Source organism: Drosophila serrata, unplaced genomic scaffold (assembly GCF_035046125.1).
Source record: "Drosophila serrata isolate PLE 108 unplaced genomic scaffold, ASM3504612v1 contig_112, whole genome shotgun sequence".
Taxonomy (NCBI): domain Eukaryota; kingdom Metazoa; phylum Arthropoda; class Insecta; order Diptera; family Drosophilidae; genus Drosophila; species Drosophila serrata.
The window spans coordinates 413,603-436,964 of record NW_028257010.1 but is presented as its reverse complement, the minus strand read 5'-3'; the positions used below and the strand labels follow the sequence as shown (position 1 = coordinate 436,964).

The following is a 23,362-nucleotide window of genomic DNA, read 5'->3' as shown; positions in this document are numbered from 1 at the left end:
GGCTACGCGGGCCGACGTTCCTGCGGGAACCAGAAGAGAATTGGCGAGAGAGCTCATCTAGTGGTAGTGGCTGCACGAGAGCCACCGTCGAGGAAGAGATGCCATGTGAGTTTGCGTTAGTGACTGCAAACGAATTTTTTATATCTTTCCAGAGGTTCTCAAACTACAACCGGCTGGTAAGGACCACGGCTTGGGTCCTTAGATTCGTCCGACGATGCCGCGGCCAGTATAGCGACCGTGAGAAGTATGGACTCACGGCAAAGGAATGCGCCAACGCGGAGCGCATATTGATCCAGCAGGCGCAAAGTGAAGCGTTCTCCGGAGAAGAGAGGGACAAAGCTGGAAGGATCTCGAAAGAAGGCAGCCAACTGCGAGGGCTGTCCCCGTATTTCGACGACGATGGAGTCATGCGTGTAAGGGAAAGGATCGACGCCGCCGCTTGTGTGCCATACAGCGCCCGGCGCCCCATTATACTGTTCCACAGACACACGTTGACGGTGATGGTAGTACACCACTACCACCAGAAGATGGGGCATCAGAACCACGATGCGACCATAGGCGAGATACGGAAGAAGTTCTGGATAACGAACTTACGGAGGCTGCTACGGAAGGTGGTGGCTGACTGCCAGATCTGCAAGCTGCGGAGGGCATAGCCGATGCAGCCAATAATGGGTCCTTTGCCTGAGGACCGACTGGAAGCCAACGGATGGCCATTCAAGCACACGGGCTTGGATTATTTTGGACCGTTGCACGTGACGATTGGAGGTCGCATCGAGAAGAGGTGGGTGGCACTGTTCACCTGCTTAACCACGAGGGCCATCCATTTGGAGATGGCCCATGATTTATCTACAGATTCCTGTATCATCGCTATGAGGAACTTCATGAGCCGGCGAGGACCGGTGGTCAAGATGAGGAGCGGTAATGGGAAAAACTTCGTTGGAGCCAATCGAGAGGCCAGGAGATTCAACGGGGATTTCGAGCCAGAGAAGATCCAGTCCGAGCTGTCGTCCAAAGGAATCGAGTGGATATTCAACTGCCCAGCGAACCCAGCTGAGGGTGGCGCCTGGGAAAGGATGGTCCAGTGCGTCAAGAAGGTGCTGGCACATACGATGAGGGAGCTGGCTCCCATGGAACATGTAATGGAGAACCTGTTGATCGAGGCGGAGAACATAGTAAATTCCCGCCCACTAACGCATCTGCCAGTTACTGTGAACCAGGAGGCTCCACTGACTCCCAACGACTTGCTGAGAGGAGTACCCAATCTGCCGGATCTACCTGGAGACAATGGACAGCCGTTGGAGAGGTGCGCCACAAAGAAGCAGTGGCGACTGGCCAGGATGATGCGAGACCGCTTCTGGAAGCGATGGGTGCACGAATACCTGCCTACTCTTGTGCGCAGGAAGAAAAGGTGCTCACATGTCGAGCCCCTGCGCCGAGGAGACTTAGTGTTCATCTGCGATCCGGCCATACCACGTCGAGAGTGGAAACGAGGAATCGTGCAGGAGGTGTTCACTGGAGTAGATGGAGTGCCCAGGCGAGCGGCGGTACGGACTGACGATCGAGCCAGAATGATTCGTCCCGCTTCGAAGCTAGCTGTTCTGGATGTGGTGAATGCGGCTGCTTCACGGGGGCGGGGATGTCGCGGAACGGATAAGCTAACCCGCTAGAATATCGATAGTCAGTCAAGTTTGAATTACGCGCCACTAAGGCGAACCTTCGTTAAGTATGTATTCGGTATTTTAACTATGTTTGTAATTGGCCACACTGTTTATGGCCGAAAGCTATGTTAAGTTCGGCACCACGGTTATTCCGATCGGCGATCCCATCAGAGAAGGGAGGAGAAACTGCGAATAAAAGAAATGACGCCGATCCAAATCCCGGGAGTTGCCATCTAACACCTTTGCTCCACCGAAACAAGAAACACCACTCATAAGCTCATTACCACACTTCAAGTCAGAGTGTTGGATACGCTACAAGATCTGGTATTTCTTGTTTCGGTGGAGCAAAGGTGGTAGATGGCAACTCCCGGGATTTGGATCGGCGTCACCATCTAAGCGAGATGATGTGTTTTCCGTCAGAGAGGACGATGTGTTATCCGTCAGAGAGGACGATGTGTTATCCGTCATGTGTAATCCGTTAAGATTAACGAAGAATTTAATGATTTGAAAAGACGAATATAGTGTACTGGCGGAAGGCCCAAGTGAGGTATATTGAAAGTAATGTTAAGTCATTTATAATCTATAGTTTCTATAATCTAGTTTCTAATGAAGAAAGTGAACTGAAAATACTACGAAGATTAAATTAATTAATTTTGTAAAATAGGATAAGAGAGTTTGTTATGAAGAAAATTGTTCGTAAAGCTAAACTTGGTGTACAGAGAAAAATGTGAAAGACATGAACAATAAAGTTTAAGACTTGAATATGGGTGAAAATTGAATCTGTTTGATAAAAACGACTACACGAGGACGTAAATTGTCAGGATAGAAGTGTCGTGACACGATGATATTACTTGAGTTAAACGGCCGTTGCGCGCCACACATCTCTAATTCGTTGTCTGTTCTTTTAGTTTCATTATTTCTTATGTTATATTCCGACGATTGAGCGTAGATAATTTTGAGAATGTGCGAGATAAGGCTACTTGTCGCTATACGTGGTGCCTTGTGTTGCTTAGCGTGTATGGTAATAGTGATGAAAATGAGGAATGCAGTTGATATTGTCGTCACAAGAATCGCTGGCACGAGGCAGGAACAGTCTAAAACGTTCGCTGTAAGCAGACACAAGGGAATTCGTTTTTGTGTGCATAGCCAAAAGAAAACGTGTAGTAAAAGAAATGGCTGCCGAGTGCGTCAACTCATAAGTCTGTCTTAGCTGCCATCGTCAAGGATCCTAGTAATCATTCTGATGATGACACACTTGCTGCCATAGTTAAGCCAGCTGCCTTCTTGGCAATAAGAGCAATGCATCAGCTCTCTTATGATGAGGAGAAATCAGTTGCAGCAAAAATGTTTCTTAGGGATTTATGAGTTGATGATTTAATTTCTGGTGGTGATTCAGTTGAAGAGGTGAGAGAAATCTATGATCCACTTGGACTAATTGCACCAATCATTAAAAAATCTAAAATCTAGTGCTAACGTGGATTGGGATGACGTATTGCCAGCTTATAGTAAACGTCAAGTAATGTATAGATTTCGACTGCTCATTTCATTGCTTGTCTGACTCATCCATTGTGTTGGCATGGATTCGACAGCCCCCAAGGGAGTTTAACGTATTTGTGTCAAACAGAATCGCGAAAAGAGAGAGACATGACTTGGCATCACGTTCCGACATGTACCCCAAGAGAATTGCCGGATGTATTACTTCGCGATGGGGGAAGGCTGCAGAACTCAAACTTGGACTACGATATGAGGCATCCTATATTATTACCCAAGGATCATGCAGTCACAAAGGCAATGATCATTTATTTTCATAGGAAATATTTACGTGCAGGACTACAAGCATTGCTTGCCACATTGCGGTAAAGTTATTGGCGAATTGGACGCCACAAAAGCTTCCGATGTTTTCGAATGAAGCCAGTGACTTGAGAGTACGTTATGGGTAGCCTGCCAGCAGATAGAGTGCGGTCTAATCCAGTATTTAATGCTACAGGAGTGAACTATTGTGGGCCTTTATATTGCAAAGCGGAAAGCGAAAATAAAGCACCCCACAAGTGCTATATCGCCATGTTTGCCTCTTTCTTCACATATGGAAGTCGTCCAGGACCTCACAACCTGAGGGGCAGTCCGCGAATCATTTGGAGCCACAATGCTACAAACTTCGTCGGTGAGAAGAGCGAGCTTGCCGAATTAAAGGCATTGTTTATGAGTGAGCAGCACACGGCATCGATATCATCTGCCTGTTTGGCGGATGGGAGCAATTGGAAATTCATCCCTCCGCATGCCCCTCATTTTGGAGGTTTATGGGAGGCGGCGGTCAAGGCGGCAAAATATCAATTTTACAGGGTCACCGGATGCTCCATCTTGACCCTTGATGAACCTCTCACCGTCATTCTCAGCTCTCGACCACTCTGTCCGATTGCAGAAAGCGCAGATGACCTGGAAACATAGTGTTGCTGAAGGAGGACAACATTCCATCTATGAAATGGCAGCTTGGGCGCATTGAGGATATCATTCCTGGTAGGGACGGCGTCATCAGAGTAGCCATGTTCCGTACTGATACGGGTCTGATCAAGAGGGAGGTCGCCAAGCTAGCCGTTCTGCCCCACGATGTCGATGCAGTTGGAATAGTACCTCTTTCAACGGGGGAGTTTGTTCGGAGCAGATCGCTCGCGCCTAATTATGCGCGCATAGGTGTATCGCTGCATCTGCTGCGCTTTTAGCTCTTCTCTTTGTTATCTATTCCTCTCACTCTCCTTCTTCTAACACCTTATCTGTTAAGCAAAGATACATTGTAAGCGAATATATATGGAAGCCAAGTCCGATCGGCAGTTGCAGCTCCGGCGAGAGAAAAATAAGAAATAAAATAGAGCATAAAACTAACCTATTTTGCTTTAATTAGTAATTGCTAAAGGGTGTCAAATTCGTTGTCTTCCCCATAAACAATGACATCATATACATATATGTCCTACAACTTTGATCAGCAATATAATGACGATTTGACAGTATTACTTTAAAAAGGTTGATTTTGAGTCGCTTATGGCTGCACTTGATAGGTGCAACTGGGATAACAATTTCATATCTCCAACAGTAGACCAACAGCTCACACAAATTAAATACTTTATTAGCTTTTTATATTTATATAAACCAAAGTGATATCTTAAATAATGATATTAACTTGGACAAAAAATCACGAAATGACGCATACCGAAAGTGGGAACGGTAAAGGACGCTAGAATACTATGGACGGATTGAATCTTCTGAGATGGGCAGTGACTGTTAACGTCTGGGGTCGGATGAGCTGCGATCCCAGTTAATCCCACAGAAAAAACAAAGATGGGTAATTGGATTTTGGGGAACGGTCGTCTTTCTTCGGTATTTTTATTCGAGAGTAAAAAAGCAAAGAAAAAAAAATTGGCGGTTTCATGTCCCCTCTCGGAACCAGGTAAAAAGCTCGACCCACCCTTGTTGTTCACCTAGCTGATTTCCTCGACACTCGTGCAGGCCAGGATAGGCGGGCGCGACGGACTCGTGGTAGAGCAAGGGGGTGGTGACCCCTCCATCGGCAAGGTGGAGCGGCGTACGCCTCTGCCCCTGTTGAGGCTGAGAAGACGAGGATGGCTGCCACTTCAGTCATTGGCGTGAAGGGTGTGGTTGTGCTCCTTGCAAATATGACACCTTGCGCAGCTGCGACACGACCGACACGAATGCTCTTGGGCCAGGCAGTTCTCGATGTACTTATTAATAAGTACTACTCGGAGCCGCTTCACATCTAGCAGTTTAAGAAAGCGCTGGAATCTCCTGCACTCCATGCACTCCTCTGAACACTCGACATCTATAAATGTCGAATCTTGGCGAGCGACGAGCAACATGGTGGAAAAAATATATATATTTTATTATTATAGGAAAGCGAATCATCTTCGCCACTGGTCGTCGGATGACACCTTTGATGTGGGCACGCCTACCACTCTGACCTTGCCGTCTGTGTGAGTTCAGACTCGTTGGAGACTCCCCAACCGTTATGGCAAGTTTTCCTCTTTTCTCACGACGAAGCCTGGATCTCGCGTTGGGAATCGCCACTTCTTTCTTTTATAAAGTTCCTTCAGGTATTCCTCCTTCCAACGCAATCTTTACCACCCGTTGATTAATGAACTGTCGTTTACTTTAATCTCAGCTTTATATACCGCAAGAAGTGGCCAACCGAAAATGACCGGGGCTCAGAGCCATAAGGTCAGTGGGGTCTTGGTACACGCCTCAGTCTTAGTCAGAAGGGGTACTTCTTCGAACGTGTATTTCTCTGCGGCGGTATGCTTATAAAAATGAGCTTTGAAGCTTTTGTCCCGTTGCTTTCCCGTTTTCGTGAGAAAAAACGGATATCCAAAAATCTCTCTGTAGTCAAGACAGGCGCCTTTTTGAGATGAATGGCCCAAGTACTGAAACAGACAAAATCTCAGACTTAGCCCTTGGACAGCTTGTAAGATCGACTGACATAACTTTGCTGTTTTTAAACGGTTTTATTTAGCTCACCCCGTTTGTTTTCTTTATTCTTGGGTTAAATTTAGTAAATTTAATTTCACCCTCTTCCTGTCAACCGATTAATCTGAAATTTTGTATACACTTTGGATTTTGGTGACAATACAATTATGTTTATTCATGAGCATTATAAATTCAAGATGGCCGCCGCTACAAAATGGCGGATAACTTAGGTTTTATCAATCCCATCAACATGGGTATCAAATGGAAGGTTTCAACAAGTAGAATACAATTACAACAGAATGCGAAATAAAAACTAAAAACTAGAAAATAAAAATAGGGAAAAAAAACTTTTTAAGTTAAACGATTTTATGTTAAACATACATTGCAATGTTTAAGATAAATGTCAAAAAAAAAATAATAAAATAGCTACATTCGTGGGAATTATAAACATATGCATAGACTAGACTAAAATAAAACCGTGGGGCACGTCAATTGTCTACAAATTATCGACTTAATGTGCGATAGAATATCGATATTTTTTTGCTCATGGAAATTCCAATAGTTATACACTCCATGTAAATAGAAGAGATGTTTCAATTAGTTTATCGTTGGACATTCACACTGCTCGTAGTTTGTCTTTAATCGACAAAACATATGATAAAAGTACTACTCGCTCATCACTATGACACCCTAAAACTCGCTTATAATCGAGCTTGCTAGCTTGTTTCCACAGTCTAGCCCTACATATCACACGTTCATCGTTCTCGGTTGAACAACTGCCTAATTATAGTGTAATATTACAAAACAAGCATTTTAATCAACGATTGTAAACAATTGCGCCTTAAATTCTGCCGACGGGTCTGTCGAGTGTTTTTGACACCTATTTCAAACCATATCGCGTAGGCGAGCACCCTTAAAGCCCAGTTGAAGGCGGAAAAACGCTCCAAGTTGTCCACTGCTGGGGCCACTCTACTCTAACACTATGGAACTTTATAGGGCGTTGCTCAAGCTCTGTTTCACGATAACCCACCAGAGTGTGCTGTCCTTAAACTCTTGGGAAAAGCCACTTGGTTTCGAGATCTACTGGGAGTGACTGATCCCAGCCCAATTCTCGTTGCCAGATTTTCTGCATAAAGATCTTGGCACGGATTATGAAAGGTGATCCCGCCGGGTCGACCAGTTTGGCTATCTAAAATAAAACCTGTCGTTTTTCTTAGGCAGATCACCGGGGTAAACAAGAAACTATCGGATGTTGCTTGCCAAAGAATCCTAAAAGGCTCCGCCATGCTATCGTCTTCCAGTTTAAGAAAGTCAGCACTAAATAAATGCTTCCTTTGAATTGCTTGTCGGAGGTTCCCCCCGTTTGAGGTCCACATGCACAATGGAAAGCCGGCACTCTCGAGAGCCAGCCGGAGTTCTTTAATGGCTAAAACTGCAAACTGATAAGTGTGAGTGCCTTCGAGTACTTCGTCGACGTAGATGAACTTTAAGATGATGTCACTTGCCAAAAGATATTGGCCCTACATATCCTGAGTCAACTGCTGTAGCACGCGGATGGCAAGGAACAGCGCACAATTTACGCCAAATGTGACTGTTTCGAGTTCATAGTCACAGAGATCTTCGTCTTTATTACGGAACAGTATTCTCTGGAAGCGGCGTATGATCAGAATCAATCAGAATTCGCCTATACATCTTTGTGGTAGCACACATATTTAAAGAATCGCCATTTTAGAATCTGGATAAACAGATCAGACTGCAGTACAGGCCCCGCATGAAGGATATCATTGAGACTGTTCCCTTTGGATTAGGGATTGGAACCGTTGAATAGGATGTGAACCCTCGTCGTGGTGCTCTCGGGCTTAATGACCGCGTGATGATGCAAATACAAATTGCTGGAGTCGTCATTCGGAGTTACTTGGTGCATATGACTTTAATCTAAATATTGCTGAATGACTGAGTCATACTGCTCTTTCAATGAGTTTATAATGTCCGGCTCCTCATTCCGTTTTGTGAACTTGGTAAAGTTTTCCTCAGAAACTGAGGTGGATTCCTCAATCAGCTTTCCTCGATCATCTTCCATCTCCCACAATTTTGTGAGAATTCTGTCTAGTTTAGACTCGGTGACAGATAACTGCGAAGAAAAAAAACATATGCTACACTTGGAATTCACAGCGATCGGGCCGCAAAGAATCCATTCGAATATGGTCTCTTGACCCACGATAAGAGAGTGGAAGCCGCTGAGAATGATTGATGAAAGGATGTCGGAACCAATAAGCACGAACCCCGGTAATTGGGATTTGCTAATTGTATTGGTGGCAGATCCTTCACCGACTCCTCTGGCAATGTGTAAGACTGGAGATTTGGACGTGAGGCGTAAGAGGGGAGCCTATGTTGAGTTGACGGGGCTGAGCCACCACAGTAGAGTTGATATAAAGTTGTGGATAAAGTGAATTGGCGGTGGGGTATGGCCCCTGACTGAACTCGCTGAGGCCCGTCTCATTGCAGAAGCTTGTGTGGCGTCCTCTACACATATAGCAATTATGCGTGCTGTCAGTGAGTTCTTGAAAAACAGCTTGAACACAGCTTTTGCTGCTTAATGTATATCTCAATATCGGCGACTGACATTCGCACGAAAAATGGACATAACGGATAGAGTGGTTCTCTTGTGAATAGAGTTTACAGTATTGTGGATTTACCGTAACTCTATTTTCAAAGCTCTGGATTATTAGCGAGCTATTGTCAGCCAGCAGAGTTTTGGATTGCCTCGAGCTTTCGATGATGATCCTGTATGAAAGTCATGAATTCAGTAAAGTAGAACATCTAATTTGCTCAAAAAGGATTGTTCCCATAGATTAAACAATTTGAAAGAGCACAGGAAAACGAGAAGATATTCTCGATTGGTCTCGATTTTTGCTATTTCCAAGGCATGTCTGTGGCTGTGCATTTTAGGCTGACCAGAACTCATATTACTTTTCCATCTTATCCCCGAAGGCCCAGATCTGCTCGAGCAGAACCCTATTGGTGTTTACTGGAGGAACTTTGTCTGCCGGAGTGTTGACTCTGACTTTGAACTGGGCCGTCGGAGCGGTAATAGTAGTAAATTGACTGTTCACAAATGTGTGATAAATGTGGGTGCGATTACCAAAAACTTTAATAAGGTCAAAAATCCCAAAACCAATAAATATAATTAAAAAACCTCCACATCGCCACAGTGCAAGTGGAAACGGCTCTTTAATGGAGTGCACCAACTGGTGGCAATAGCAATAAACCAAATGTACAAAGTGGACAATCTTTAAATAATGATACAATTATTAAAGCAAGTTCCGTCAGAAAAATCTGGTACCTCTTCAATCATAGCAATGAGTGCGATTGAGATGGGCTCAACTTAGTAAGTGCGAGCGGGACAACAATAGAATGTGTTGATTGAACCTTAGATGATGTTTGGGGCTTTAAATTTCCTCTTGTAATAAAAGAAGTTGAACATTTTTTTTTTATAATTTAATTTTTAACAATTTTGAGTTGGAAATGAGCCGTTGTTTTTGTTTTTGAGTGGCGAGTATATTCTTGTCTTAAAATATAATTTTTTAATAGTTAAGCTAATATTTAAATTTTCGGCAGCTTTTTTCAGATTGTCTTTAACCTTTTTTGTTATTTGAAAAGTGTCATTGACGAAACTTAAAAATATTACTTCCAAATTTTTAATTTGTTCTATGAACTGCACCGATGGTTTTATAAGCCCTCCATGAGACACTTCATCCATTTTCTTCTGCGCTTATTCCCGGCCTCTCGAAACACGGGAAAGGAAACGACGATACATAGGCGCCGCAGCTGCAGGTCACGGAACTTTCGAGACGCTTCTTCTTTGTTTTCGCTGCTTCTGGAGGGTGGAATCTTGTGTGCAAACGGAGTAAGTGGACAAGTTGCGTGCGAGACAAGAATTTACCGAATTTTCAAATTACATGATTTTTGGGTTGGTGAGTTGCGCTAAGTTTGTTTTACGTTCGGCAGCATGAAATCTGATTCGGAGGCTCCGACTTTGGAGCAGTTAGCAAATTTGCAGGCAAATCGTTACCAATCTCTCAAATCGGTCTTGCAGAAATTTAAGAAGGATTCGCAATCGAGGAAAACAAGAATTTATCTAAAGAAGCGTCTGGAACAAGTGGAAGAAATTAGGAACGCGTTTCGGGAGACGGATTCCGTGATCGTGAATCTAGAAGGGTTTGCGGGCTCAAGCTATGCCGGGAAAAGTTTCCTGTCGGAATTCGAGGAGCGCTATATGGACGCCTATTGCGTCATCGCGGAGGACTTGGACAAACTTGGATCCGAGATTCCGGCACCACCGCCCCCAACAGGTGCGCCCCCCAACAGGGGGCGCCGACCCGAAAGTGCGACTAAACATGCCACAGATGGCAGTTCCCAAGTTCTCCGGTGAGTGTGTGAGCTGGCCAGGATATTATGACGCCTTCATGAGCCTCATACACAACAACAACCATTTGAGTAATGTTCAACGGTTACACTTTCTCAAAGAGTCGTTGCCACTAGAGCGCGATAATGACATCCGACAAATGCACCTCATGGAGTCAAACTACGCCGTGGCGTGGGGAATGATGATTAAAAGGTATAATAATCCTCGTCTCGTCTTTTCTCACCACATGAACGCTATCTACGCTTTGCCCAGGTTTCAAAGAGATAGTACAGAATTAATAGGATCGATGTTAAGCACGTTCAATGTTTGCCTGGCTGCATTCCGCCGCGTTCAAGCCTTGGACGGGGAATCGCAGCACTGGTTGGCGCATTACGTAGCATCGAATCTGCCCAAGGAGACCCATAACGCTTGGGAGCATCATCAAGGAAGCGGCGCCGCCGTTCCGACCTACAAGGAATTGGAATCATTTTTGAATGATCGGCTGATCGTAATGGATGCGATTCAGAACCGAAGCTCGTCGTACGACTCCAATATTGGCCCAGGATCCACCGACCCTAGCAAACGAGTGCGAGTGCATAATGCACAGGAGCGCTTAGGACGGGCGAATAGCGCCTGTTACCACTGTGGGGGCGACCATATTCTGCGTCGTTGCACAGCCTTTCTGGCTTTGGACTGCTATCAGAGAAAGGATATAGTGAGCAGAGCGAAATTATGTATCAATTGTTTGAGCAAGTCACATGCGCTGCCGCGCTGCACCAGCAACAAGAGCTGCCAAGTATGTGGGCAGCGCCATCACACCCTGTTGCACTTCCCAGTAATGGCTCAGCCGGTCCGGCCTTCAACGCCGCATCTTAGTGCACCCACAGCCACGGAGAACATATCTCAGCAGAGCCGGCGGTCAATTTCGAGTCAAACCCCAAGCGCATCTTACAGATGCCATTCGGCAACGTCGCCGAATGTTTCTTCGAGGAGCGTACTTCTCGCCACTGCTCGTATCACCGTGCGAAATCCGGTCAACGGGCTGCAAGCCATCATTAATGCTCTCATTGATCAAGGATCTGAGGCAACTATAGTATCTGAGCACGTCGTAAAGTCCCTGCATCTGACGCGGGCCAGTACCCGAGCGTCCATTTTTGGGGTCGGCCCCGGGGTTGGTCGTCGTTGCAAGTATACAGTCAATTTCGAAATCGGCAGTATTATTAACCCAACTTTTTCTTTAGAGGTCGATTCAGCCTACGTTCTCCCTTCGGTTACTTCCTGCCTGACGAGTCTTAGCTTCACGCCACAGCGTTGGGGCTCTAGGGCTCTCGTTGGCAGATCCTCACTACTCCTGGTCGAAGCGAGTCGACCTCATTCTAGGAGTGGACATGTTGGCGCAAATAATGTTGCCAGACACCAGGATCGGACTGCCTGGCGAGCCCTTAGCTCAGAATAAGCACTTTGGATGGATTCTCTCTGGACGTGCAGAAGGCGTGAGGGAATCAACCCAGTTGCGCTGTCATCGAGTGCTTTTGGACACCGATGCATGGCTGAAGCGCTTCTGTGAGGTAGAGTCAGTCCCAGAACGCCCTTCGTTATCGGAGGGGGACCTCTGGTGCGAGGCCTTCTTTCAGAAGATTTACGTACGTCGAGGGGATGGCCGCTATATAGTGCGGTTGCCCTTTAAAACTTATCGGGACCCAGCCATGGTCCTAGGAAGATCTCAGCAAATGGCGCTTAATCGGTTCCTACAATTGGAAAGACGCCTGTCCAGCAGTCCGGACCGGTGGAGCAAATATGTGGATGAGATCGAGGAATACTTCGCGCTCGAGCAAATAGCGCCGACTGTGGGCAGTGAAAGTAGTTCAGTAAAGAATACTTCCACTAATATGCATGTAACCTCTTGTGTACTCCCACATCACGCTGTCTTCAAGAAGGAGCCTCAGTCGGCAAAACAGCGAATCGTCTTCGACGCCTCCTCAAGGACAAGCAACGGAAGGTCGTTAAACGATATTCTGTGGACCGGGCCTACACTGCAAATCGACATGTCGGCAGTCATACTCAATTGGCGGAAATATCGTTTCGTTTTCACGGCGGATATACAAAAAATTTATCGCTGCATTGATGTGCACCCGGAAGACGCCCAATATCAGCGGATTTTATGGAGGGCGGCGGATGGATCGATCCACGTTTATGCATTGTCGACGCTAACGTTCGGAACGGCTTCTGCGCCCTTCACGGCCATCAGGGTCATTCAACAGCTATCGAAGGATGAACGGCGTTCATTTCCTAAAGCGGAAGAGGTGTTGATGCATGAGATATACGTGGACGACATTCTTTCGATAGAAGAGACGGAAGACAAGAGGACCAAGGTGGCGGGGGCGATAAAATCCGCGCGCATGGAGTTGCGGAAATGGTCCAGCAATGAAGCGAGTATCCTGCTCTCTATTCCGTTGGAGCATCAGTGCAGTCAGACACCTTTAAACTAGGACACCACGGATCCTATCAAGGCGCTAGGAATGTATTGGCTTCCAAATAAGGACTGTTTCAAATTTCGGATCAATTTTGAGATACCGGATAGCTTAACCAAAAGGATGATTCTATCGAGCATAGCAAGGCTGTTTGACCCACTGGGTCTCATCGCGCCGGTCATCATCTCGGGAAAGTTAATACTGAAGGACGTAACTATGGCGAAGAAAACGCATGCAGACGGAACTCTGGCAACTCTGGATTGGGACGACGAGGTTCCTAATGCGCTTGCGGAACGGAGGCAAGCGTTTCGGGACGGCTGCTAAGATTAGTACACACTTCTTGAGGTCATATTTAAAATTATCATTATAACCATCATTTACCCCAAAGAATATTATCCAACATAGTTTCTTTTAATATTTCTACAATTGGGGCTTAGAGGGTTAAACAAATTAAAAAGTTTTATTAATAAATCAATAAAAGAAAATATAAATTATAAATTGCGCCCGATATTTACTAGGGGGCGGGGGGTTCCGGGGATCTTTTGCACGTTTTCATCTCGGATTTCAATGTGATTCTGCTTTGAATTCCCCTACGATTACAGCCTGATTTAGTCTGGTATTCCCGGCTGATTCTGTTCTAAATCCGGTTTGAAATTCCCTTCTGATTCAGGGGGAAATTGTGTCGAAATTGACGACAAGTTCCTAGCAAGATTGCTTACGGATTGCCGGATAATTCCTCGGGTAATCCGAATTAAAATTTTCTAACGCCTACTGTATGCAAATTCCTGGATGGGTTGGATGAAAACAAAGTTTTTATTAATTTTAAGAGTTAAAAATTTGCTTAATCTTAAGCCGTGACATGCTTCCTGCAGGCTCGAGTTCTGGTCAAACTCTCACAAACGTGCAGCAGACTTTTGAGGATTGGCGTCCTGTTACGCTTGGCACCCGCCAACGATTCCCCAACAAAGGGGAACGAAAATTTCCGTTACAAAGAGAACCCTGAAGCTGCAAATGATTCTGTTGAATTTGCAAATGATTCTATATAATCTGCGAGAAAAACGTACAAAAAATACATATAACCCAATTCATTTCATAACCAGTCCATTCATTCTACTACTGCTACTTAAGATGGTAGCGCAAAGACACAATAATTAAAAGGAACAAACGTACGACTGTCACAGTCGCGTTCCTCACATTTTAGCGCGACTATGGGAAATCACAGAACCACCGGTTGATAACGTAGTCCAATCGTCCTATAATGTAGTAATATAGCCACAAAAGCTGAGTCTTGAAGCAAAAGTTACCACCTTCCGGAGACTAAACGTTCAAATCACGTCCACGGTCAGGTTAAAATTTTAAGATTAAAAATTTTATTATTGAAAATGAAAATAATGAAGGACCTTAGGTTCATCAGTTATAAAGACTCTAAAAAAATTGCTTTTGTTACTATAACAACTTTATATTCTACAGATTATGAAAGATACAATGCTTTTTTTTATTTAAAACAACGCAATCGTATAGTAAACTTAGGGTTAAACCTCATTTTTATAAATTGCTCTAAGCTGCTCCTATGCTTTATAAGAAGCTATGGAGATTGGAATTTGACGTTAACCACAAATAAAGAAGACTGTTCGAAAAGCGCGATGCCGATATGAGGTTCCCTATCAGTGGAAAAGCTTTATTACATCTGGCAAGTGGCACAAGTGCTCCTTTAACCCTCAGAACCAATAACACCCTTACCATTTCAATTGGTTTACAGACGAAAACTTCGCTACTTCAGCAAACGAAGAATGCATTTGACAAACAACTGCTTCCAGCTAGTTACACCAGCACTAAGGAAACTTCGTCGGATTCGAAGCAGTCAAATCTTTTGTCTTACCATGTATTGCCGCTTAAAGAAACCCTAAATCGATTTATGAGCACTGTTGAACCTTTCCTGACACTCACAGAACTGAGGCAACAAATTAAACTCACTGAAGAGTTCCTAAACGGGGAGGGCAGTAATCTCCAAAAACTCTTAGAGGATGTTGGAAGCAAAGAAAAAAACTGGTTAGCAGACCGGTGGCTGAAAGCTGCATATTTGCAATATCGATATCCAGTTACCGTCTTTGTCAGTCCTGGCATGACCTTTCCCCGACAAGACTTTAAGGATACAAATGCTTTTATTGTCTACACGTCTAAAGTTATTTTTGGCTTGGGCGAGTTCAATGACATGGTAAAAGCCCACAAGATTCCAATTGTCAAAATGGGCAACAATGAGTTGGACAATAGCCAGTTTGGCAAAGTATTCGGTACATGTCGAATACCACGGCGGGGTACAGATGAGATTGTATATAATCCATGCTCCGATTATGTAGTCGTTATATATAAGAATCATGTAAGTACATTCTACGAAATATATTAGTAATACATATTAATTGTCTATATTTAACAAATAGGGATAGCAAAAAAAAAAACGGCTAAGCTTAGATCGTTGAAATTTGAATACCTCTGTAGTTTGCTATCGGATCTGTACAACCAATACCTTGCAGATTGCAACTCTATCAATAATTAGTACAATATAAATTATATATATTTGTGTTAAAAAACAATGAAAACTTTCATAACAGTCACCTAAACTTCTTATATTTAAAGTTTTATAGTTACAGTTTTACATTCATAGTTTGACGTTTTCCTCTACATTTAACGATAGTTTCTATGGCAGTTATATGATATAGTTCTTCGAAAATTCTATAATAATTAGATGAAAATATTTTTAGAACTGAAGGACTATTATTTTTAGCTGTATTCATTTCATAATCGTTCCCATGGGAGTGATATGATATAGTAGTCCGATTTTCATAAAATTTAATAATTGAATAATGAAAATGAACTGGAAAAGTTATATTTTTTTCTAAAAATTTTGAGCTCGTTCGTATGGCAGTCGTATGATATAATCGTTCGATTCGGCCCGTTCTGACTTATACAAAAGGCTAACTTCAAAGTTTTATTTAGATAGATAGCTTCAAAACTGAGAGACTTGTTTGTGTAGAATCGGACAGACTTACATAGATCGACTCGGCTGTTGATGCTGATCAATAAAATATATACTATATATGATCGAAGATGATGTCTTCACTGCGATTCAAACTTCTGACCGAAAGTATAATACCCTGTAAGTGTACAGTAAAAATCACAAGTTCTGCTTGCAAGTATTAAATTTACAAGATTGATTGTAAAGTCTTTTGCTATTTGTTTGTCCGGCTCTGCGCAACTTTATTAAACTATAATAAAAATTTGTGGGACTTGTATTAGACTGTCTAACATAAATGCCCGATGGACAACAGCACAGTAGTTACGCTACAGATTCGGACAATTAAAGTTGGCTCGTGTTTTTTATTGTTAGAAATATAAAATGCCTTTTACGCAACCCTAAAAATAAGGTAAACATTTTAATTCTGTTTAAATGTGATATATTATGAATTTTCTACGCCTTAATCAGAGTATTCCCAGAGCTTAATTAATTAAAATTTTAATTTTGCAATTTTATAAAATGTTTATGTAAGTTTTATGATAATAAACCTTTTACTTTTTTGTTATATACATGGACGTTGATACACTAAGGTCAGTACACTTAAGTGGCCCGTATGGCACCGGACACGTGCCTGTGTAGGTTAGGTGTTAGTAGGAGTGATGGAATATATAGGACAGAATATGAGGACTAGCGACGTTCTGCCAAGTTGTTTGCTTGCATGTTTACTAAGTATGTTAGTATTAAAGTGTTTAATTGGGGAAGACTGTCTACGTTGGAGATTAGTGTGTACAAATCATTATATTTTGCACATAAAACTCTAAAGGGTTCATGCAGTTCAAATGAGGTTCGACAGTGCGCAACTGTAAAGGTATTATAGGATCTAATACTTATATATGGTACGTGGAAATTGAGCTGACTCAACAGGTCAGCTCTTTCCACATCACCATGGATAATGTTATAAATTAAGATTATTCCTAGCAACGTTCCACGATTGGCTAAGGCTGGTAAGTTAATTAGGAGGAGCCTTTAAGAGTAAAAAGGTAATCTTTGGTTTACGTCTCAATTTAAACCGTGAAGAGCGAAAAATAAAAAGTTATTTGAACCGACTCGATGCGTTTTCTATGGACACCGTATTGAGCGCTCCAAACGTAAGATCCATACTCCAAGATAGGACGAACTAATGAAATCTATAGGGATTAAGTAACATAGGGTCATTGAATTTTTTCGACCACCGTTTAATAAATCCAAGCACACCCCTGGCTCTATTCACCATAGACGAAATATGACCCATAAAGTCAAGTTTAGAGTTCAAACGGAAGCCCAAATCGTCAACAGAATTAATTCTTTCCAAAAAACAGCAGTTCAGCGTGTAAGTTGCAAGCTTGGGAACGACAAAAGAGAATGTAATTAGCTGGCATTTAGAGCCGTTTAAGTTTAATAAGTTTATGAGGCACCATGTTTGAAAATTATTAAGATCTCTCATCAGCGTACATAGGCACTCTGGAGTTAGTCTAGACTTTGGGTAGGTCATTTAGAAATAATGTAAACTATAGGCTACCCAAATAGCTACCTTGCGGGACGCCAGAAGTAACCCTTAGGACATTTGATAAGTTATTCTTAAAGAAGACCCTTTGACTCCTAGCAGTCAGATAACTTGAGATTCAATTAAGAAGATCAACTGGAAACCCCCTAAAAACGAGTTTCCTAACGAGGAGAGAATGGCTAACAAATGAGTCAAATGATTTACTGAAATCATTATAAATTAAATCTGTCTGAAAATTATTATGAAAACCCTTAATAATATAGGAAGAGAGCTCCAAAGGATTAGTTGTTCTTGATCTTCGCTTAATAAATCCATGTTGACATGGAGAAACACCTGATTTGCAACGGTGCTGTAAATGGGGAGTTATTATATTTTCGAAATGGTCGACAGCTTAGAGATACTCATTTAATAGCGTAAGGCTATTAAATTGAGTATCCAGCGCCAAGAAAATTTTATGAGCTTTACGAAAACTCGATAAAATGTCCTTAAAGCCGCCCTTGGTTGACCGCATGAAAGACACGATCAGCAGTAGCGTAAGCCGGTGTTCTTACCCCTTCTGTACCCCTGTAGAAGAAGCCTTTTTGCAGGTTTTGGCGAAACAGACAATATTAGCGGACATTAAGATTTACCACTGTACTTGTACTTGAAGAAAAAAAAGAGTTCTATAGAAAAGAAGTGCAGCGGCACAGCGCGATCGGGAGAGCGTGAAAGTTAAGATAAGATAATAAGTACAGCGGCACAACGAGAGCGAGAGAGCGTGGGGGATAGAAAACTAATACGTTTAGCTGTCGCAACTGCTCAAACGAAAACAAAACGAAGGCACAAAAAGAAATGCAAAATATGCAAAAGCTAACACTTGCGCTCAACTTAATAGGGAAATAAAACCAATTAACAAAACTATAATTTAAATTCGGCGTAAGTTAATAGTATCAAATAATGACAACTGTGCTGAAGTACTCAGAAATGTTAAGTAAAATCGAATCATAAACATGCGAGTTATTACAAAACAAATTCTTTTAATCCCATCTTCAAAGTTGTATGTCCCTCTAATTCTCGCACTTAAACTCTCTACAAATGTTTAGTGGAGACAGTATATGGGGTTTAACTGGTCCATGTGGGGGGGCTATCCAAAATTCAACTTGTGAATATATTTATTTAATCTAGAACATTGTTTTAAGTACATTAGACTAATTCACTCTTGAGGTGTCAGTAAATAACGCATTTGTTATACCCTTGCGAGATATAATGTTAGTCGGTCCTATAAATTATACATATATGCATGTTCTTAACAGCTAGTGCGATCTAGTTATGTCCGTCTATTTGTTTCTACGAAAAGCGATCCCTTAGTTTTCAAGCCATTTTAATAAAACTGCAGATAGTCTTCTACATCATCTCCCTAGTATTTAAGTCTGAACTGGTCCAACCGATATAGGCATCATGGTTTAATTAAAAGGAGTCGTACAATATAGCATCAAAAAAAATTAATACTTAGTTGTTTTTCAACATATTTTCATATTCTTTGAAAAGTATCACATTTTTAATCATTTAAATATTTTGGTTTATATTTTATGAAAATAGCATATTTATATCATATTGACTAAAACTGGTAATATAAAACTGCAACTGTAAAACTTTAAATATGTATAGGTTAATGTTAAACCCGAATTTATAAATATTTAATAAAATCCTGTTAGTATTTATTTTCATTTGATCAAATTGGATAATTGGATCTTAATGACCTCATTGTAAACTGTAGCTTTATATAAACATCATTTTAGTTCGCAATGCTGTAATGGTAACATATGCGACCCTATAAAGTAATGTATATTTATTCTAGATCAGAACCACGTCCGAGTCGTATGTCCGTTTATACGTCTCTCTATTTTAACGCTAGGTAGTACAATTTCCTAAAGGACGAAGTTTGATATCACCCCCATTTCTTATTTTTGTCATAGAAAGTATCCCAAAATTTGGAGTCTTGTTGAAACGAATATTTAACTACGGAATTTTCCTACAAATCTTTCAAGAAACCGGAATATGGGAGGAAGCGATAAATTGTCAAAATTTTTAATTTGTCCAATACATTTAATTTAAAAACAATACTAGATCATTTATGTACGCATATATTTCTGAAATAGTTTTATTTAAACATCTCATGGGTTTTGCAAAAAAAGTACTGTCGACAATAACAAATTTCGATTTGGTGACCTGAGGTGGTCATTAACATATGGTACATATTAAATGAAAAGATTAGTATTAATATTGTAAAATGGAGGTTTCAAAAAATAAATATATTTAATAAATTAAACCAACAATAAAATATATAGACAGATATATATATATATGTATACATATTATTTTTTTTTGTTAAGCAGCATAAAAATAAGATTGTCAAATATTTAAAATATAACGATATATATGTTCATTACAGTTCTATAAAATGAAAATATACGACGAAAAGGGAAAACTGATATCTGCTTCCTGTCTGGAGCTTCAATTGGAAAATATAATGAAAACTGAGACAACAATTGGTGTTGCCTATGGAATTTTAACTACAGACTCAAGGGACAACTGGGCCGATGCCTATGAAAACTTGTCCGATATACCAGTCAATAGAGATGCTCTGGAAACGATTCAAGGTGCCTTATTTACCGTGTCACTCGACCAATGTACCAGTTTAATGAAAGGTAAAGAGGACGATGAGCTTATATCTTCACTGATTCATGGAAGTGGTAGCCATATCAACAGCGGCAACCGGTGGATGGACAAGACAATTCAATTGGTTGTTAACCCAAATGGTAATGTTGGATTCACTTATGAACATTCTCCTGCCGAGGGCCAGCCAATCGCAATGATGATGGATTATGTCATGAAAAAGTTGTATGTAATTATCATAAGCTTGGCCTTGTAAGTTAAGTTACATTATACATTTTTTGTCTTAGGGAGGAGGATCGTAATTTTGGAGATTGTGGTTCCAAAGACGTCATTCCTACCGGTAAAATACAATTTTGTAAACCAAATGATCGCATTGGACAGTGCCTGAATATTGCGCAACAAAATCTTGATGAGCTGGCAAAATCGCTTCAGATAAAAGTTCTCAAGTTCGATAAATTTGGAAAAGAGTTTATAAAAAAACAGCGCCTGGGTCCAGATAGTTTTATACAGATAGCGTTGCAGCTTGCTTTCTTTAAGTAAGTTGATTAATTAGCTATATTTAATTTAATGTCTGTTTCATGTTGTATTTTTGTTTATTTGCAGAATGCACTCCGAGCCGGCTGCGCAATATGAGTCGGCACACTTGCGTATATTTGAAGGAGGTCGGACTGAAACAATACGGTCTTGTTCAAATGAATCAGTGTCCTTCTGTCGGGCCATGCAAAATAATTCGAAAGCCTCGAAAGAGGAATGTGCTGATAAACTTCGTAAGGCAGTAATGAGTCATCAGATGTACGCAAAGTTAGCGCTGCAAGGCAAAGGCGTCGACCGACACCTGCTCGGACTAAAGGTCATGGCTATGGAAAATAATCTGCCTATCCCAGAGTTCTATTCATCACCGGGCTTTGTCAAATCGAGTCATTTTCGCATGTCAACTTCACAGGTCGCTACAAAATATAATGCATTCATGGGATATGGACCAGCTGTAGACGATGGATATGCGTGCTGCTACAATCCTCGCGATAATGACATAATTTTAGCTATATCGGCTTGGCGTCACTGTAATGTGACCGATCTTTTGAATTTTAAACAGACTCTTGAACAGTCTTTTCATGAAATGAAGGACCTTTTAGATAATACTACAGAAGGTTGATAAACAAAATTAAATGTTTTAAAAAAAATACATATAGGTAATTTTCTGATGTCGAATGCGACATTCGTACGCATTCAAAATAAAAAAACATGTGCCAAGACTTTATTTTAATTTTACAAAATTTGAAACTTATAACTCTTGGTTGGTGGTGACAAAAACAGAAGTTACATTTGCAAGAAACTAGTTTAAGCTGTGATTTCAGCGAAGTGTGTTAAAAAATTTAAATACAATAAATTTTAATGAATTATGCAATAAATTATTTTAATAATGTATTTTGTTTGACTTTAAAATATTATGCAGTTAGTTTTTAAAGTCATGTTTAGTCCCGGTCGCACACGACATTTTAGAAAGCGACAATTTAAACTAAAACTGAACAAATATTGGTAATCGTGTATGTATGTCCTTTCGCATTTTATATTGCATTCTCTGTCTATGATTTTTTATTTTATTCTTTTTTTTAAATAACATAAATTACTATTACGCGTGTTTGACATTGATTATTTCGAAATTTCTTTTAGAAAATTAGGATTCCTTTAATCTTGATAAATCTGACCAATTTTTTATGTAATCATTTTATAAATACTCGTTTCTAGGAATTTTTAATTTTTTGGCCGCGGTGGACGATTTACAATTTTTTATTTGTTACATTGTTTTTATGTAAATCATTTTCAACCATACTCACAAACTTTTTTAGAATATTATAGGACCCACTAACCTAACAGTCCGGCCGCTTGCACATCGCGCCACATAGACAACTTAAACTGCGTGGGCGATATACACATATGCGCATATCGCGTGTGAGAGGGACAAAAACTTGCAACCCTTTAGGACATTTTTTTTTTGCTCGCTTTATATTTGACTTTGCCATCGCGAGGCGATCGTGACGCGTGGCTCAAGGGTTAGAGCACCCGCGAGTTCAAATCCCGCTAGGGGATAACAACAAAATTCAAATAAATAATTAACTGTGGTTAAAAAGATAATACAATTATAGTATATAAAATGAACACAAACTCTCGAATATATAATATTGTTTATATAAATATGGTTATATTCTCTAAATATTTTTTTCCGATTATAATTATAAAATAAAAAATAATACAAATAAAATAAAAATAAATAAAATTAAAAAAATAAAGTAAAACGTAAAATAATTGCGAGTTTTTCCTTTCTTCTTTTATTGGCGCACTGCGTGTTACAAAAATACCCCGATAGGGAAATACCTCAGAACAGAATTTTACGTTGAACGGAGCAGCGTTCGATTCAGGTACTGAATGTTGCTCTTGTCAATTTGCAGAACTTGGAACCATGCATAAGGCCATCCCTGCTCGACATAGTTTTCTATCCTGAATTACTCACCGCAGGACTCAAAGTCCGACTGGGATATCGTGGTATACAAGTATCTGCATGTTCCTGCCTCGCCCCGCCACACTCCACGTTTCAGAAAACCACACAACACAACAAGGCTCAGCCTGAAACGCCTCGAGCGTTGATGTCCCTCAATCACGGGGTCAGGACTCGGTTCTGTGGCTGGAGCTTAAGTCACGGTGACTGCTGTCAATTTTCATGGGTGTTCACCCTTTTTCAGGAGGACGCGTTTGTCCCGGAGCCGGTTTTCGAAAAAGTTCAGTGGCCTGCTTTGGGGCGGCTTGGCCGCGGCCTCGTTCTACCGATCGATTTCGCGGTTGCGCTGCACCGATTTTCTGGCCCTTGGTGTTCCTTTTCTCGCTCTCCCTATGGCCGCAAGGCAGTGGCTCTGCTGAACGTGAGCTCAGCTTGTCGGAATATACTGATTCTCGCGGAAGGATAGCCTCAGGTCGATAATCATGCCCCATAAAACGCTATATTAAATCTCATTCCACAGCAATGGCGCCATGACCGACCCTTGCTGAACTCCGCAGGATAACTCGGACGCTCTGTCTCCGCCATCATATACATATTTCAGGACTAGGACGCTAAAATAAGTCTTCAGCATCTTAAGTATGTATGGTGGTACC

General features: G+C 41.5%; 4 protein-coding genes and 1 pseudogene across 7 annotated transcripts; all 5 read left to right on the top strand.

Moving 5' to 3' along the window:
- Positions 1-98: 98 nt before the first annotated feature.
- LOC147644711 (uncharacterized) lies at positions 99-1,667 on the top strand. Its single transcript, XM_086841272.1, has 2 exons — positions 99-269; positions 1,056-1,667. Exons 1-2 carry the CDS (start codon positions 99-101, stop codon positions 1,665-1,667), a joined length of 783 nt encoding a protein of 260 aa, XP_086697398.1.
- On the top strand, positions 408-1,034 carry LOC147644712 (uncharacterized; annotated as a pseudogene).
- Positions 1,668-3,719: 2,052 nt separating the features above from the next.
- Positions 3,720-4,103, top strand: LOC147644710 (uncharacterized). Its single transcript, XM_086841271.1, has one exon. It carries the CDS (start codon positions 3,720-3,722, stop codon positions 4,101-4,103), a length of 384 nt encoding a protein of 127 aa, XP_086697397.1.
- A 6,034-nt stretch (positions 4,104-10,137) lies between these two features.
- Positions 10,138-13,022, top strand: LOC147644709 (uncharacterized). The gene is made up of 3 exons (XM_086841270.1): positions 10,138-10,480; positions 10,656-11,669; positions 11,872-13,022. Exons 1-3 carry the CDS (start codon positions 10,138-10,140, stop codon positions 13,020-13,022), a joined length of 2,508 nt encoding a protein of 835 aa, XP_086697396.1.
- Positions 13,023-14,493: 1,471 nt separating this feature from the next.
- Positions 14,494-21,490, top strand: LOC110182815 (carnitine O-acetyltransferase-like). Of its 4 annotated transcripts, XM_020950949.2 has the most exons (5): positions 14,495-14,694; positions 14,764-15,381; positions 19,992-20,440; positions 20,503-20,751; positions 20,819-21,490. In XM_020950949.2, exons 1-5 carry the CDS (start codon positions 14,656-14,658, stop codon positions 21,366-21,368), a joined length of 1,905 nt encoding a protein of 634 aa, XP_020806608.2. In that variant the 5' UTR covers positions 14,495-14,655; the 3' UTR covers positions 21,369-21,490. The 4 variants fall into 4 exon arrangements, with proteins under 4 accessions (XP_020806610.2, XP_020806608.2, XP_020806609.2 ...); XM_020950951.2 differs by lacking the exon at positions 20,819-21,490 and having other exon boundaries at positions 14,494-14,694; positions 19,992-20,444; positions 20,503-20,643; XM_020950950.2 differs by lacking the exons at positions 14,495-14,694; positions 14,764-15,381 and adding an exon at positions 17,039-17,165.
- Positions 21,491-23,362: the final 1,872 nt, after the last annotated feature.

Bases quoted from the DNA above. Each gene is read 5' to 3' on its own strand.
- LOC147644711 (XM_086841272.1), top strand. From the start codon at position 99: ATGCCATGTGAGTTTGCGTTAGTGACTGCAAACGAATTTTTTATATCT. The intron at 270-1,055 runs GCCAACGCGGAG...AACCCAGCTGAG, and splicing joins GACTCACGGCAAAGGAATGC to GGTGGCGCCTGGGAAAGGAT.
- LOC147644710 (XM_086841271.1), top strand. From the start codon at position 3,720: ATGTTTGCCTCTTTCTTCACATATGGAAGTCGTCCAGGACCTCACAAC.
- LOC147644709 (XM_086841270.1), top strand. From the start codon at position 10,138: ATGAAATCTGATTCGGAGGCTCCGACTTTGGAGCAGTTAGCAAATTTG. The intron at 10,481-10,655 runs GTGCGCCCCCCA...ACTTTCTCAAAG, and splicing joins GGCACCACCGCCCCCAACAG to AGTCGTTGCCACTAGAGCGC. The intron at 11,670-11,871 runs GTACCCGAGCGT...TCTCGTTGGCAG, and splicing joins CCTGCATCTGACGCGGGCCA to ATCCTCACTACTCCTGGTCG.
- LOC110182815 (XM_020950949.2), top strand. From the start codon at position 14,656: ATGAGGTTCCCTATCAGTGGAAAAGCTTTATTACATCTG. The intron at 15,382-19,991 runs GTAAGTACATTC...TGTTCATTACAG, and splicing joins TCGTTATATATAAGAATCAT to TTCTATAAAATGAAAATATA. The intron at 20,752-20,818 runs GTAAGTTGATTA...GTTTATTTGCAG, and splicing joins TTGCAGCTTGCTTTCTTTAA to AATGCACTCCGAGCCGGCTG.